The 14,221-nt window shown below is 37.5% G+C and overlaps 1 protein-coding gene across 3 annotated transcripts; it reads right to left on the bottom strand.

The window, feature by feature from the left end:
- Window positions 1-745: 745 nt before the first annotated feature.
- LOC107039789 (kinesin-like protein KIF12) lies at window positions 746-14,200 on the bottom strand. Of its 3 annotated transcripts, none has more exons than XM_015259595.1 (11): window positions 14,117-14,200; window positions 11,721-11,908; window positions 6,372-6,753; window positions 4,370-4,649; window positions 3,944-4,038; window positions 3,720-3,861; window positions 3,525-3,643; window positions 2,162-2,619; window positions 1,954-2,095; window positions 1,314-1,525; window positions 746-1,208 (listed from the first exon to the last, which is right to left on the bottom strand). In XM_015259595.1, exons 2-11 carry the CDS (start codon window positions 11,882-11,884, stop codon window positions 878-880), a joined length of 2,325 nt encoding a protein of 774 aa, XP_015115081.1. In that variant the 5' UTR covers window positions 11,885-11,908; window positions 14,117-14,200; the 3' UTR covers window positions 746-877. The 3 variants fall into 3 exon arrangements, with proteins under 3 accessions (XP_015115081.1, XP_015115083.1, XP_015115082.1); XM_015259597.1 differs by having other exon boundaries at window positions 746-1,205; XM_015259596.1 differs by having other exon boundaries at window positions 1,954-2,083.
- Window positions 14,201-14,221: the final 21 nt, after the last annotated feature.

Here is a 14,221-nt window from a genome sequence, read left to right as displayed (position 1 = left end):
CATTGACTACTGCGGTAAATGACGACCTAACAGCCATTAGATACATCAAATTATTAATTTGCAATTTCCTCCCTATTGGGAGGAAATCAATCAAAATCAAATCAAATTATTAATTTGCAATTTCCTCCCAATATTATACAGAGATAGTTAGAATGACGACCCGTTACCTCAAAAGAAAACGTACGCAACTAAATTAACTCAACTAAACTCTTGTTTTAAGTAAAACTCTCATCTTGAATCAAAAATGATAAATAATTGTGATAGATAATAATTTGTTATAATAAGATTTTATATAATAATTCTGTACCGAATTGTTTGACCCTGTAATTGGCCTTGTGCTGTTGGGTCTTGATGAAAATAAAAATAACAAATTATTAAAAAACGCTTTTTGAAAATGTTCAGCTTTTTTCAACGTTTTTCGATTGTACAATCATAATTTTTGGAGACTCCAGGGCTACGTAAAACCGAATAGCAATTGGAGATCATTTCAGATTATCAAAATAAAAAAAACAGCTCACGTTCGAAATATAATAAATATAATCCATCTTCATAATGTAAAATGTATCACAATTTCCACTGGATTTTCCCTAAAAATTATGACTCCAGGGCTATGTAAAACTGCATAGCAATTGGAGATCATTTCAGGATCGACATTCCACATTACTGGAGATTGTTATCAGGTCGTAATGGTGTTTCTAACGAACATCCCCACAGGTCCGTGCCAGCCCACAGCAACATAAAATAATTTAATACAAACTCAATAATTAACTTTATTGGAAAAACGGAATTATCATTATTCACACATTTCTGACATGATTGAAAATGGACTAGTTCTAGCCTAACGTAGGCCATAGCGAGGAGCCCACCAGCCTCAAGCCTATTGGAAAGCTGCGTCTCCCCTGTTCATCATGACAGGACTGCCGAAGGCCCTGTGGATCTTCTCGTCCCTTTTCCCGGGTTTCCTGTGCCTCTCCAGTGGTGATGACGGCTGAGAGACCGACGGGAAGGGAGTGGTGGGGGCTATAGAGTCCCCAGTGGTTGGAGCCGAGATCTGGCCCTCGAGGAGAGGCCCCGAGAGGACCGAATCGGGTGTTCCATCCAGGGAATAGGGGACTGGAGCCACCCTGGGCCCCAGGAGACCTGCGGACCTCGGATGACTCTCTTCAGGAACTGTCGACGTCCTCCTTAGGGGAGTTCGCTTGTAACTCATGAAAAAAAAATCATCTCGATTAATTGAAATCGAATGTGAAAGCGGGAACACGAGAAATTACGATCTGAGAGGAAAGGGTGGACACGACATGCTCTTCACTTACTGGTTACCGTCCACTGGGGAGGAATTCTGGTCTGGACTGTCTGTAAAGACATTCCCATTGTCCCAGGAGTTGTACCTGCGGTGGTGGCTCTTGTCTTTATAGGCTTCTGCTATGTTGCTAAAACTTCCGACAATCCTCTTGTCTAGCTCTTTCAGGACTTTCTCTGGCATTCCAGTCTCCAGGTTCGACAGAATGTTACTTGCGAGGCCATTCTGAAATTTTGAATGTCATTATTGTGGTAGAGATTACGCTGAAGTCCATTCGGCTCTTCCGAAGTATATTCACTCCATAAGAATCATTGGTATTTGGATTATCCACGTTCACACACGAATCGAGTGAAAAAACACAGTTGCGATTTTGAGATAAGAAATTTTGAAGACTGAAAATTCACCAACCTCTCGAAGAATGAACGGGTTTTTTCGTTTTTTCAATTACCAAGGGAATGAGTATCAGGTATACATTATCATTTTCAATTCAAATTCGAAATCATTTGTGATGAAGTGGCAATATTAAGCTTCGGCCGAGGAGGGATTTTATTTATTATGATTTATTATGAAAAGGGTGTCGAACATCCTTAATAAATGCTTTTCTCTCTCTCTCTCTCCCCCAACTCAATACCAAAAAAGCCGAATGCAATTACTTTGGAAAACTCCGACTCCTCATTCGGATTAGTCCACACATTAGTGGCCCCCGCCGTGAGCTCCTCATTCCTCCCCGAACTGTTGAGAATCTCCGCGGAATAAGTGGGACGCGCAGGAATGATCGGAGATCTGCAACAAACCCTTGAATCACCAGAACAACAGTTAAAAACTTGAATCGAGTGATTCACCCCATCACCCCCAACTCACGTGTTGACGTCTTCCAATTTTTTCAACAGCCTCTCGTTCTCCCTGCAGACGAGCTCCTGATCCCTGACGACCTGATCCCTCGTGGCGTAGAGCTCGGCGTTCTCCCTCCTGAGGGCTTCATTCTCGGTGATGTAGGCACGAACGAGTTGGCTGAGCTCTGGGGACTCCATCTCGGCTAGTCTGTCGATGTCGACCTGGGGGGAGTGGATGGGAGGCCTTCTCTCGAGGGTTTCACTGGCGATGGCTGTCAGGGGATCGTTCCCCAGGTGCAGGGCAGCCCTGAGGTGATCGTTCTCAGTCTGCAGGGCCCCGACTTCTCTCTTGAGGCTCAAAATCAAGGCTTCGCGTGGGTCCATCACTACGATTGGTTTTGTGCGAATTTTCTTGGCTCTCGCCGCGTATCTGAGGGTATTGAGGGTCTCGGAGGCGTTCGAGCGAGCTGGAGAGATGCAGGCAATCTTGAAGAAGAAATAAAATCATGTTAATGTCCAATCGTGTTGGAGGGTTGGTGGGGAAATAATTACGACGTTGAGCAGATTGTCATAAGTGCGNTTCATCAGGCTCCGGAAAGACCGAATGCTAACAAACATAACACGGACGAAAAAATTTAATAGAAAAACCTATCGAATTCGTTAGAAAATTCTATTGAATTTCTATTGAACTGTTCTATTAGTGTTTGGCCGATTCTATTGAAATGTTTAATAGAAAATATTCAGTAGAAAAAGTCAACAGAATTCAATTTTTATATATAACTTATTCTATTGAGAGATTTTCTGTAGAATTTCCTCGGCTCAAATTTTCCAAGTTTTTCGGTTTGATTTTCTTGATGAGAAGAAAAGAAAAATAGAATGAAAAAAACTTGGAAAATTTGAGTCGAGCAAGTTCTATAGAAAATATATGAAAAGAATAAGTTATATAGAAAAATCGAATTCTGGTGACTTTTTCTATTGAACATGTCAACAGAATCAGCCAAAAACTAATAGAAAGTTTAATAGAAATTCAATAGAATTTTCTAACGAATTCAATAGGTTTTTCTATTAAATTTTTTTGTGCGTGAATGCATGATTTTTTTTTCAATGCATTTATAATATTTTTTTCTATGAACAAAAGTTGTAGATGAAAATTTGACATCCAACCGATTCAATCATATTGAATCATCTCGTTTATCGACAAAATTTCCCCCAAAAATTTTGAAATTTCTACTGAAAATACTTCAATGATCCTTCTATCGAATGGTAGAAGTTAAATTTCAATGTATTGAATAATTTGTTTGCTATAAATAAATTTAGCATGTTCGAAGATCTCGGGAAACATTGAAATTTGTGTCAAAAATTCATCATCTTTGCAAGATTTTCTTCGTTACCATCAACGTAACACCATTCCCAGCAAGACTGTCAGCCAGCAGTTTCGTTAGTTTGCTGTCTCGATAAGGAATGTGTCCAGTCTTCCTCTTGCCATCACTCAAGGAAGATATGCAATACCCTGAAACAATTTTCCCATCATCAGGAAGCGAGAAAAAAAGGGCAAAAATAGTTTGCGAATGATTCTGTAGATTTACCCAGCACCATCAGGCTCTTGTTGATGTTGTTGGCCTCCTCCAGGGTTTTCCCCTCGCTCTGCGTCTTCTTGGTCATTTCACTGCCCGCGAGGTCGACGAAATTGATTTTCCCCTGTTTAGAAATGAAAACCCCATTCTCCATCTGTTGAAAAATTAACGAGACGAATTAGGGCTGGACTGAATCGTTCGGTAACTTTGATTTGATTTTGTTCGGTGATGGGTACCTGCTGTTCCGACGTTATGTGAACCGTGAGGATGGTGTGACTGCGGCTCGAGTGGTCGTTCATGTTGTGAGAGCCAACCGATCGATTCCTCATACCTGAGAACAATTTTCAATTGTCACGAGGGATTTTTCAAAAAATAATTTGATTCTACATTTCAACTGTTGGCCAGTTTTTGACGAATATCTCGGAATCTAAAAGAGATACAAAAATTGTTGTCATGACCTTTTTTGTACAGCCAACTGAGGGTTACAAAAAAGGTCATGAGGAAAATTTTGCTATCTCTCTTAGATTCCGAGATATTCATCAAAAAATGGTCAAAAGGAAAAATCGACTCAACCCGGTTTACCGCTTCGCTACTGATTTAAATAAAATGTAATTTTATTTTGCATTTTAATTTTATCCCGTGAGCCCTTGAGGGTGTCCTACCTTCTTCCAAAACCGCCAAAAGATCGTCCAACTCCTCGCAATCAACGGTGAACAGATTCTCCACGAAGAACCCTCGACTTTTCTTGCTCCACCGAACAGCCAGCGACTTCCTAGAGCTCCCTGGATTCAAGAGATCAATCACTTTCTCGTTATAAATCTCGAGGAATGACGCTCTCAGCACGAAATTACACTCTTTCCGTTCTTGAAGCATTTTGAAGAGGTAAACGAAGGACCTGAAGACGAGTCCGTGATCTTCCGAGTAAGGGTTCATGTTTGAGAACTAGAAGACAAGAACAATTCTAACTATTGGCTCGTCCCTTTCCTAATCGCCTGAGCTACTTGAAGGATTTGATGTTAAAGTCGGTGAATGGTAGTTAGCAGGGACATATAAACATTAATAAATTCTGAAAGCAGAGGGTGATTGCAAATCGTCTGGTAAACAATGGTACACCAATACCACAGGCCATCGATTAAATTCGAATATACGTAATTAATAAATTTTTTATATATTTTCTTTGTGGGACTCTCCAACTACGTCCGCCTCGTGAGTCCTGGGTTACGCCAAGATTTGGTGAGGATTGAATTCTTCACCAGAAACTGTTGGTTCCTTTAAGAACTTGGCTACCTCATTGAAAGAAAAGAATTTTTCTGTACTGCTTCTCACGATTTCTCGTCTGGGAATTGGTATTACATACTTCCCAAACTCGAAAACTTGAAAATCACTGCAGCAAAATATTGTTCCTGGGCTGTTGCGATGGGGTTTTTTTACTCGTGTGGTTGGCCAGTCCTCGCGTTGGCCTCCGAGCCGTAGGCGAGGNACTTGAAGGATTTGATGTTAAAGTCGGTGAATGGTAGTTAGCAGGGACATATAAACATTAATAAATTCTGAAAGCAGAGGGTGATTGCAAATCGTCTGGTAAACAATGGTACACCAATACCACAGGCCATCGATTAAATTCGAATATACGTAATTAATAAATTTTTTATATATTTTCTTTGTGGGACTCTCCAACTACGTCCGCCTCGTGAGTCCTGGGTTACGCCAAGAGTTGGTGAGGATTGAATTCTTCACCAGAAACTGTTGGTTCCTTTAAGAACTTGGCTACCTCATTGAAAGAAAAGAATTTTTCTGTACTGCTTCTCACGATTTCTCGTCTGGGAATTGGTATTACATACTTCCCAAACTCGAAAACTTGAAAATCACTGCAGCAAAATATTGTTCCTGGGCTGTTGCGATGGGGTTTTTTTACTCGTGTGGTTGGCCAGTCCTCGCGTTGGCCTCCGAGCCGTAGGCGAGGACTGGCCAACCACACGAGTAAAAAACCCCATCGCAACAGGCCGGAAAAATACTATTAATTCTTCAAAAAAATGAAGGTATGGCCATATGAAATTAATTTCATTTATTGTCGTAAGAAGGTACGACGGAGTTGAAGGAGGAATACCTTATCCATTAAATTTAATTTAAAAAATCTGATGGATATAATACAGTAGCGAAGCGGTAAACCGGTTTAAGTCGATTTAGACTATCGGTCAGTTTTTAATGAATATCTCGGAACCTAAGGAACATAGAATTTTTTTTGTAATAACCTTTTTTGTAGCTCTCAGTTTGCTCTACAAAAAAGGTTATAATGAAAATTTCGCTATTTCTCTTGAATTCGGAGATATTCCCCGAAAACTCAGCGAAGGGCTAAATCGACTTAACTCGGTTTACCGCTTCGCTACTGAATAAGAAAGGACCACAGCAGTACTCCACTCAAGAACCCACGACTTATGCGTTTTTGCATCAAAGTAGTACATGGCACCTTTGAAGATATTCGAATTCTAATGTTATACCGATCATTACGAAATCAGTTTAAAGATGGTTTTGAATACTAGATGTGGAATAAATGAATTGGCCCGGGTAACTAGGTTTTACTGTTAAAGTCGATCGAAAAGTCTTTTGATAAATACATCGGGATGAAGATAAAAAGGTAAAAATTAATAATCAATAATGATGAATTACCAAACCAGGGGGGCCAGTCAATGTGTGAGTCTTTCCACTCCCCGTCTGTCCGTAACAGAAAACAGTGCAGCTGAAGCCCTCGACAGCCATTTCGATGAGCTTCTTCATCCCGGAATACTGGAGGACATCCTCCTGACTGGCAGCAGGCTCGAACACAACGTTATAGGAGAACAGTCTCGGCTTCCTGTCAATTCCGACGAAGACCTCGCACTGTATCTGCCCATCCCCAGGGAAGTGAACGGCCGACTCATCGCCCGCTTTCTTCTCTTTCTGACTCAGAGGTCTAACCCGGATCACCACGTTAATGTTGTCCTCTGGGAGGAGGTGCTTGGAAGCTATCACCCTCTTGTCCCCCTCGGTCAAGCGTTCTATACTTCCGTTCCTTTTTGGAAAAACAGCATTTGTGATTTTTAAAAGGGAAAAAATCACAAACGAACGAATGGGACGAATGGGAAATTTTTTTTCCATAAATTCTGACCCCCACGACGGGAGGATTACGATCCCTTTGGCTCCGCTATTTGACTTTTCCGTACCATTTTTCCTCAGGAATACGGGAAAAATAAAGAAAAAATTCCCTCTCAATCAGTTTTCGGGATATAACCATTTCAATCCTTATTTTTCAAGACACGAACATTTCCATAAAGCTTCGTATAGGTACTTGACATACCAATTCATGCACTCACATTCCCACATTTGAATTCAATGATTATATTTACAACATCAAAACAACAAAACTCAATTTTAATGGAAATTTTTCTGTTGGAGATTTTTTTGATTGATTTTTGTTTCTGCAAAAATTGCAACAACAGTCGCAAAAATTCAGTCAACAAAATCTGCAACAAAAGAATTTTCAGTCAGAAACGCATTCAACCGAGGCAGTGTCACCCTTGTGACCCTCGTGACCCTAGCGACTCCTTTTTTTTATGTGACTCTTGTGACTTCGTGACCTCAGTGACTCCTTTTTTGTGACCCTTGTGACCGTACCTCCAGTTGGGAGAGCACCTGATACATAATCGGAAGGTTCAAATCTCAGTCTGGACTTCCGAATTTTTTCAGTAAATTTGTCTTGTCAACTAATATTGAGAATTATCCTGGTTCCCCTCATACCAACTTCAAAATCCTATCCAGCAATATCGCCACAGGTGACAGCCACAGCAGTGACGCCACAAGATGTGGAACGCTATATAAACCTCCGTCTTCTGTGAAGAATCTCTATAATTCAGGAGAAATAACGGACACGAAATTTTTTCATTACTGTTCCCGCAATCCCGGGGAAAAATGGTACGGAAAACATAAGTTAAATCGTGTCGCCAAAGGAATCGTAATCATGCCAAGATTTTGTCTGCAAATTTGTCCATTTTGCATGATTCAACGGAACAGGGGGTGTACAAAAGCGACTAGAAATCCCCGGAATCGATAAACCGAACGTCCTTGTATCGTTCCTCAACCCAACGCCCCACAAATACCCCAACAAAACGCTTGACTCGAAGACTTTCCGAATGATTTCAGAAAAAAAATGAGAAAAATAAAAAATTTCTATTTGCGTCCTCCACCGGGACTATTTTCGACTCGCCTCACGAAAAATCGCTCGCTGTACGTTGAACCTACCGCTCACCTCGAAAAATCATTAGCGAATCCCCTGATTGAACTTTTCCCTCAACTAAAGGATTTCCAATCTCTCCCGCAAGCTATTCCGACGGGTTAATGAAGCGAAATGGTCTCGTGAATAATCACCGGAATGCGCAATTTCTCCAGTTACGAGGGAAACAAGAGCCATTAATTCTCTATTTACCTGGGATAATAGCCTCTTCCCCTCATTAAAAAATAATTCTCTCTTCCGTTGGCTGTTTAAACGCCTGCAGACATTGATTTACGTCAATCTTGAGTCAATAAGTATCTCTCCATTATTTATTGGAAGCTAGACAATCGCGTGCTTCAATCCCTCGCCCCATGACTCCCTCACTCGACCTTCATCAAAAATTTGTTACGTATTTTGGGGGCAGGGATTTCCCCCAATTAAAATAGCTCGATTTTATTGAATTAAAACTCAAAAGTTTTCATGGGGAATTGAGAGACAACGGGTCACGCACATCAGCAGGTGTCCAAATAGCGGGGAAAACTATGACTATTTGTTTATTTTTATGAGCATTTTTCCCCCAGGGTTACAGATGGGTATCTCGCCACGGCCATTAGGGAATTAGATGTCTCGTAATCGTCATGAAACTATTTGTCACGTCAAATGAATGTTATTACGAAGTAGTATTGGGAGAAATGTCGTTATCAGTCTGTTTCAAAGGTCACATGCCGATACCTGAAGTTTTTTTCGAATAGGGGTGGGTCTTCAGGCACTTGCGGAGTGATTAAAATGTCAGGGGACGGCTCGATGACAATTTTCCGTGGGAGAATAATATACTTTAAGGGTCGGGTGGATTATGATTCCAACGCTATCTCGATTATTTGCCATCTTCATATCGTGTGTATTGTCCAATGGAAATAGTGATCTATTTCCATTGGATTTTAGATTACACTGGAGTCCCTAAAAATTGTGTTTTTAAGAAATAAGTGGCGATAGAGAGGACATAGTGAATTGATAATTTATTATGGTAACTAACGATCTGACTGCCACTAGATACATAAAATTATTAATTTGCAATTTCCTCCCTATTGGGTTTGTTTCCCAATATTATTAAAAAACGCTCTTTGATAATGTTCAGCTTTTTTTCAACGTTCTTTTGATTGTATAATCGTAATTTTTGGAGACTCCAGGGCTATGTAAAACTGAATAGCAATTGGAGATCATTTCAGATTATCAAAATGAAAAAAACAATCGAGATCACGATCGAAATATAATAAATATGATCCATCTTCATAATGGAAAATAGATCACAATTTACATTGGATTTTACATCACACAGGAGTCCCTAAAAATTATGATTGTGCAATAAAAAAAAGGAGAAAAAAACTGAACATTTTCAAAGAGCGTTTTTAATAAAGATTAAGAAGTAAGTCCGATAGAGAGGAAATAGTGAATGGATAATTTATCAGGGTAACTAAGGATCTAACAGCCATTGACTACTGTGGGAAATGACGACTTAACAGCCATTGGATACATCAAATTATTAATTTGCAATTTCCTCCCTATTGGGTTTGTTTCCCAATATTATTAAAAAACGCTCTGTGATAATGTTCAGCTTTTTTTCAACGTTTTTTTGATTGTACAATCGTTATGTAAAACTGAATAGCAATTGGAGATCATTCCAGATTATCAAAATAAAAGAAAACAACCAAGATCACGTTCGAAAAAATTCTGCAGCGAAGTGGTAAACTAGAATAACAGTAAAAATCCTTTAATCGAAAATCCAGTGTAACGTTTTGTGAAGCCAATCTATTCGGCGTATTGTGTCATTAGATTCTTTATAAATGACGATAGCATACATTAAAGATATTACGATAATGCTATGTTATATTATATTCTATACTAGAAAATATTCAGTAGAAAAAGCCAATAGAATTCAATTTTTCTATACAACTTATTCCATTCAGATATTTTCTATAGAATTTCCTCGGCTCAAATTTTCCAATTTTTTTCGTTTGATTTTCTTGATGAGAAGAAAAGAAAAGTAGAACGAAAAAAACTTGGAAAATTTGAGTCGAGCAAATTCTACAGAAAATATATGAAAAGATACATTAAAGATATTACGATAATGCTATGTTATATTATATTCTATACCAGAAAATATTCAGTAGAAAAAGCCAATAGAATTCAATTTTTCTATACAACTTATTCCATTCAAATATTTTCTATAGAATTTCCTCGGCTCAAATTTTCCAATTTTTTTCGTTTGATTTTCTTGATGAGAAGAAAAGAAAAGTAGAACGAAAAAAACTTGGAAAATTTGAGTCGAGCAAATTCTACAGAAAATATATGAAAAGATACATTAAAGATATTACGATAATGCTATGTTATATTATATTCTATACCAGAAAATATTCAGTAGAAAAAGCCAATAGAATTCAATTTTTCTATACAACTTATTTCATTGAGATATTTCTATAGAATTTCCTCGGCTCAAATTTTCCAATTTTTTTCGTTTGATTTTCTTGATGAGAAGAAAAGAAAAGTAGAACGAAAAAAACTTGGAAAATTTGAGTCGAGCAAATTCTACAGAAAATATATGAAAAGATACATTAAAGATATTACGATAATGCTATGTTATATTATATTCTATACCAGAAAATATTCAGTAGAAAAAGCCAATAGAATTCAATTTTTCTATACAACTTATTTCATTGAGATATTTCTATAGAATTTCCTCGGCTCAAATTTTCCAATTTTTTTCGTTTGATTTTCTTGATGAGAAGAAAAGAAAAGTAGAACGAAAAAAACTTGGAAAATTTGAGTCGAGCAAATTCTACAGAAAATATATGAAAAGATACATTAAAGATATTACGATAATGCTATGTTATATTATATTCTATACCAGAAAATATTCAGTAGAAAAAGCCAATAGAATTCAATTTTTCTATACAACTTATTTCATTGAGATATTTCTATAGAATTTCCTCGGCTCAAATTTTCCAATTTTTTTCGTTTGATTTTCTTGATGAGAAGAAAAGAAAAGTAGAACGAAAAAAACTTGGAAAATTTGAGTCGAGCAAATTCTACAGAAAATATATGAAAAGAATAAGTTACATAGGAAAATCGAATTCTGTTGATTTTTTCTATTGAACATGTCAATAGAATCAGCCAAAAACTAATAGAAAGTTTAATAGAAATTCAACAGAATTTCCCAACGAACTCGACAGGTTTTCCTATCAAATTTTTTCGTGCGTGTGCGCTTTCATGAATGAAATGGAACAGCCGTCACGCGAAAAAGACCTCAACAAAAATATTTCTTCGTGCGCCTGGATGACAAAAGCTCGATCGTTTCCTCCCACATATGTTGAGGCGACTGGACATTAGAATATCGATTTCCGGAAGCATACACCACACACGGACAAGGTCTCAACGATCGATAATACGTGTATTCTCCACGTATTAACGCGATGTCTCATCACGTCTCCCATGACAACACTTGACAATATTTTCCCTCCATTATTTTATTTTCACCTATTTTCACCGCGATAGTGCACACAGATGGTGCGGGAAAAAATTTTCGATTGACAAATACAAGTGATCGATTAACAAGTAGAGGTGATAATTTTTTTAAATTACGTGGGGACTTCCAGGAGCGACTCATCGGCCTAGATCTAGCAGACACGTGTCGTTTATTTCTATTTCGGTTTTATCTTCTGGTTATCGATGGATAGGGTTTTTTGGGGTGGTAGGGTGTCAGGATGAGTACTCACTCGCTTCTGGAAGCACGAAGTGTTGATTTTCGGGTTGATGAGCCCCCGGGTTTCGACGGACTGTTGCCACGGGACTTGACATCGTCGCTAGGGCTGTTGCCGCGCGATCTTCGGGGATTGTTTTGGCTCTTTCGACCCGGTGGGGGACTCTTCAGCAGCACCATCCCGTGATTTCTGGTTCGCTGGGACTGATTAGATTCGTTAATGCATTATTATCTCGTTTCGGAGCGAGATGGATAGGTTTTTTGACGGGGCATTTAGGGACGAAGTCCTTATGGGTCCTTATCCGCAGTGGCGCCACCTATCGGATTTTTTTTTCAGCAAATTCTAGGTTTTTCTAGAAAATTTGAGAAAATTCTCCAATTTTTTTAGACAAATTACAATTTTGATATCGTCATTTAAATTGTCACATGACCACTTTCGTAGAGCCAATTGAGGGCTATAAAAAAGGTCATGAGAAAAATTTTGATATTTCTCTTAGATTCCGAGTTATTCATAAAAAATTTGACAAAAAACTGAAAATGATCTCTGGATTTTGGTAATCCAATCGTGGAAAATCACCGGAATTTTCACCAGAACTCAACTAAAAAATAATATCAGTAGCGAAGCGGTAAACCGGGTTAAGTCGATTTTTACTATTGGCTAGTTTTTGACGAATATCTCGGAATCTAAAAGAGATAGAAAGATTTTTGTCATGACCTTTTTTGTAGAGCCAATAGAGCGTTATAAAAAAAGTCATGAGAAAAATTTTGCTATCTCTCTTTGATTCCGAGATATTCAGCAAAAACTGGCTAATAGTAAAAATCGACTTAACTCGGTTTACCGCTTCACTACTGATATAATTCCAGTAAACATTCGAATTCATTTCAATCAGTAATTCCAGTAAAAATTCTAATTCGATTTCAAGTTTTTAAATTTTCACGAAACCCATTACGTTTTTAACTAAAAATTTCGGTAAATATTTTTGAAGATGAATTCGCTTCCCGCTCACTAAAATTCAGAGGTAATTTCAAATTAATGTTTCTCCTGCTGAACTTTTCGACTGGCTAAACTCGTTATTTCACAATTATGTTTACTCCAGCACAACTTATGCCATCAGTCTCGGCTGTTAACTATTACATTTAATGAGTAACCGATAATAAATAAGCAGAATCGATTGTAATGGTGACCGCGGAAAAACTTGTTATTACGAATTTCAAAACACGGATATTTATTATTGATTTTTGCAACCCTGCAAGAACTAATGCCCGACAAATCCCTCAATTGAATAGTTTCGATTATTTGTTTACATATACTATCTGCATCCAGATTTCTATTTACGAGACATTGAACACTTTTTACGACCATAAAAATGTCCGTCACACCGTCTGCAGTTCACTCATTATTTTTTGCAGAAGAAAATCCCAAAAAAAAATATTCTAATGAAAAAAGTCCCCGATAAACAATTCATCTGAATTTACCCCGGAACTTTTCGCGTGAAATTCATAAATCGTGAATTTCAAATCATTCAATTTAAATGATTTAAAATAAATTATCAAAAATTAAATAACTGTAAATTAATAACTGTCAATTAATTCCTGTAATTACAGTAATTTTTTGTTTAATTCTAATAATTCACTTCTGCAATTGGTTTTTTTTCTCTAACGGTTGTAGAAAACCATTGGGGGATTGCCTGTAATTTTATAATTACAGAAGAAAATCCCCCAAAAAAATATTCTAATGAAAAAAGTCCCCGATAAACAATTCATCTGAATTTACCCCGGAACTTTTCGCGTGAAATTCATAAATCGTGAATTTCAAATCATTCAATTTAAATGATTTAAAATAAATTATCAAAAATTAAATAACTGTAAATTAATAACTGTCAATTAATTCCTGTAATTACAGTAATTTTTTTTAAATTCTAATAATTCACTTCTGCAATTGGTTTTTTTTCTCTAACGGTTGTGGCAAACCATTGGGGGATTGCCTGTAATTTTATAATTACAGAAGAAAATCCCCAAAAAAAATATTCTAATGAAAAAAGTCCCCGATAAACAATTCATCAGAATTTACCCCGAAACTTTTCGCGTGAAATTCATAAATCATGAATTTCAAATCATTCATTTAAATCATTTAAAATAAATTATCAAAAATTAAATAACTGTAAATTAATAACTGTCAATTAATTCCTGCAATTACAGTAATTTTTTGTTTAATTCTAATAATTCACTTCTGCAATTGATTTTTTTTCTCTAACGGTTGTGGAAAACCATTGGGGGATTGCCTGCAATTTTATAAATCGCTGAAAATATTCTGTCAATGTAAAATAATCAAAAATAGGCATTTGCGTTGAACGAGGAACGAATGACTACTTTAAAAATTGTAAAACGCACTGATAACCCTCTTTAACTCACGTTGATATTGCAGATGGAATCATTCCAGGTGGTTGGCGCGTGACAGTGGCAAGTACGTTACAGGTTGAACGCGCGCGATAGACTGACCAGGGGGTAGTTGGCTGG

The sequence above is a fragment of the Diachasma alloeum genome, unplaced genomic scaffold, assembly GCF_001412515.2.
Source record: "Diachasma alloeum isolate Michigan unplaced genomic scaffold, Dall2.0 Dall_scaffold_00307, whole genome shotgun sequence".
NCBI lineage: Eukaryota > Metazoa > Arthropoda > Insecta > Hymenoptera > Braconidae > Diachasma > Diachasma alloeum.
Note: the sequence above shows the minus strand (reverse complement) of the source record. Positions and strands in the feature narration are given on the sequence as shown.

Bases quoted from the DNA above. Each gene is read 5' to 3' on its own strand.
- LOC107039789 (XM_015259595.1), bottom strand. From the start codon at position 11,884: ATGGTGCTGCTGAAGAGTCCCCCACCGGGTCGAAAGAGCCAAAACAAT. The intron at 4,039-4,369 runs GTAGGACACCCT...AATTGTTCTCAG, and splicing joins TTTGGCGGTTTTGGAAGAAG to GTATGAGGAATCGATCGGTT. The intron at 3,862-3,943 runs GTACCCATCACC...ATTTTTCAACAG, and splicing joins ACATAACGTCGGAACAGCAG to ATGGAGAATGGGGTTTTCAT.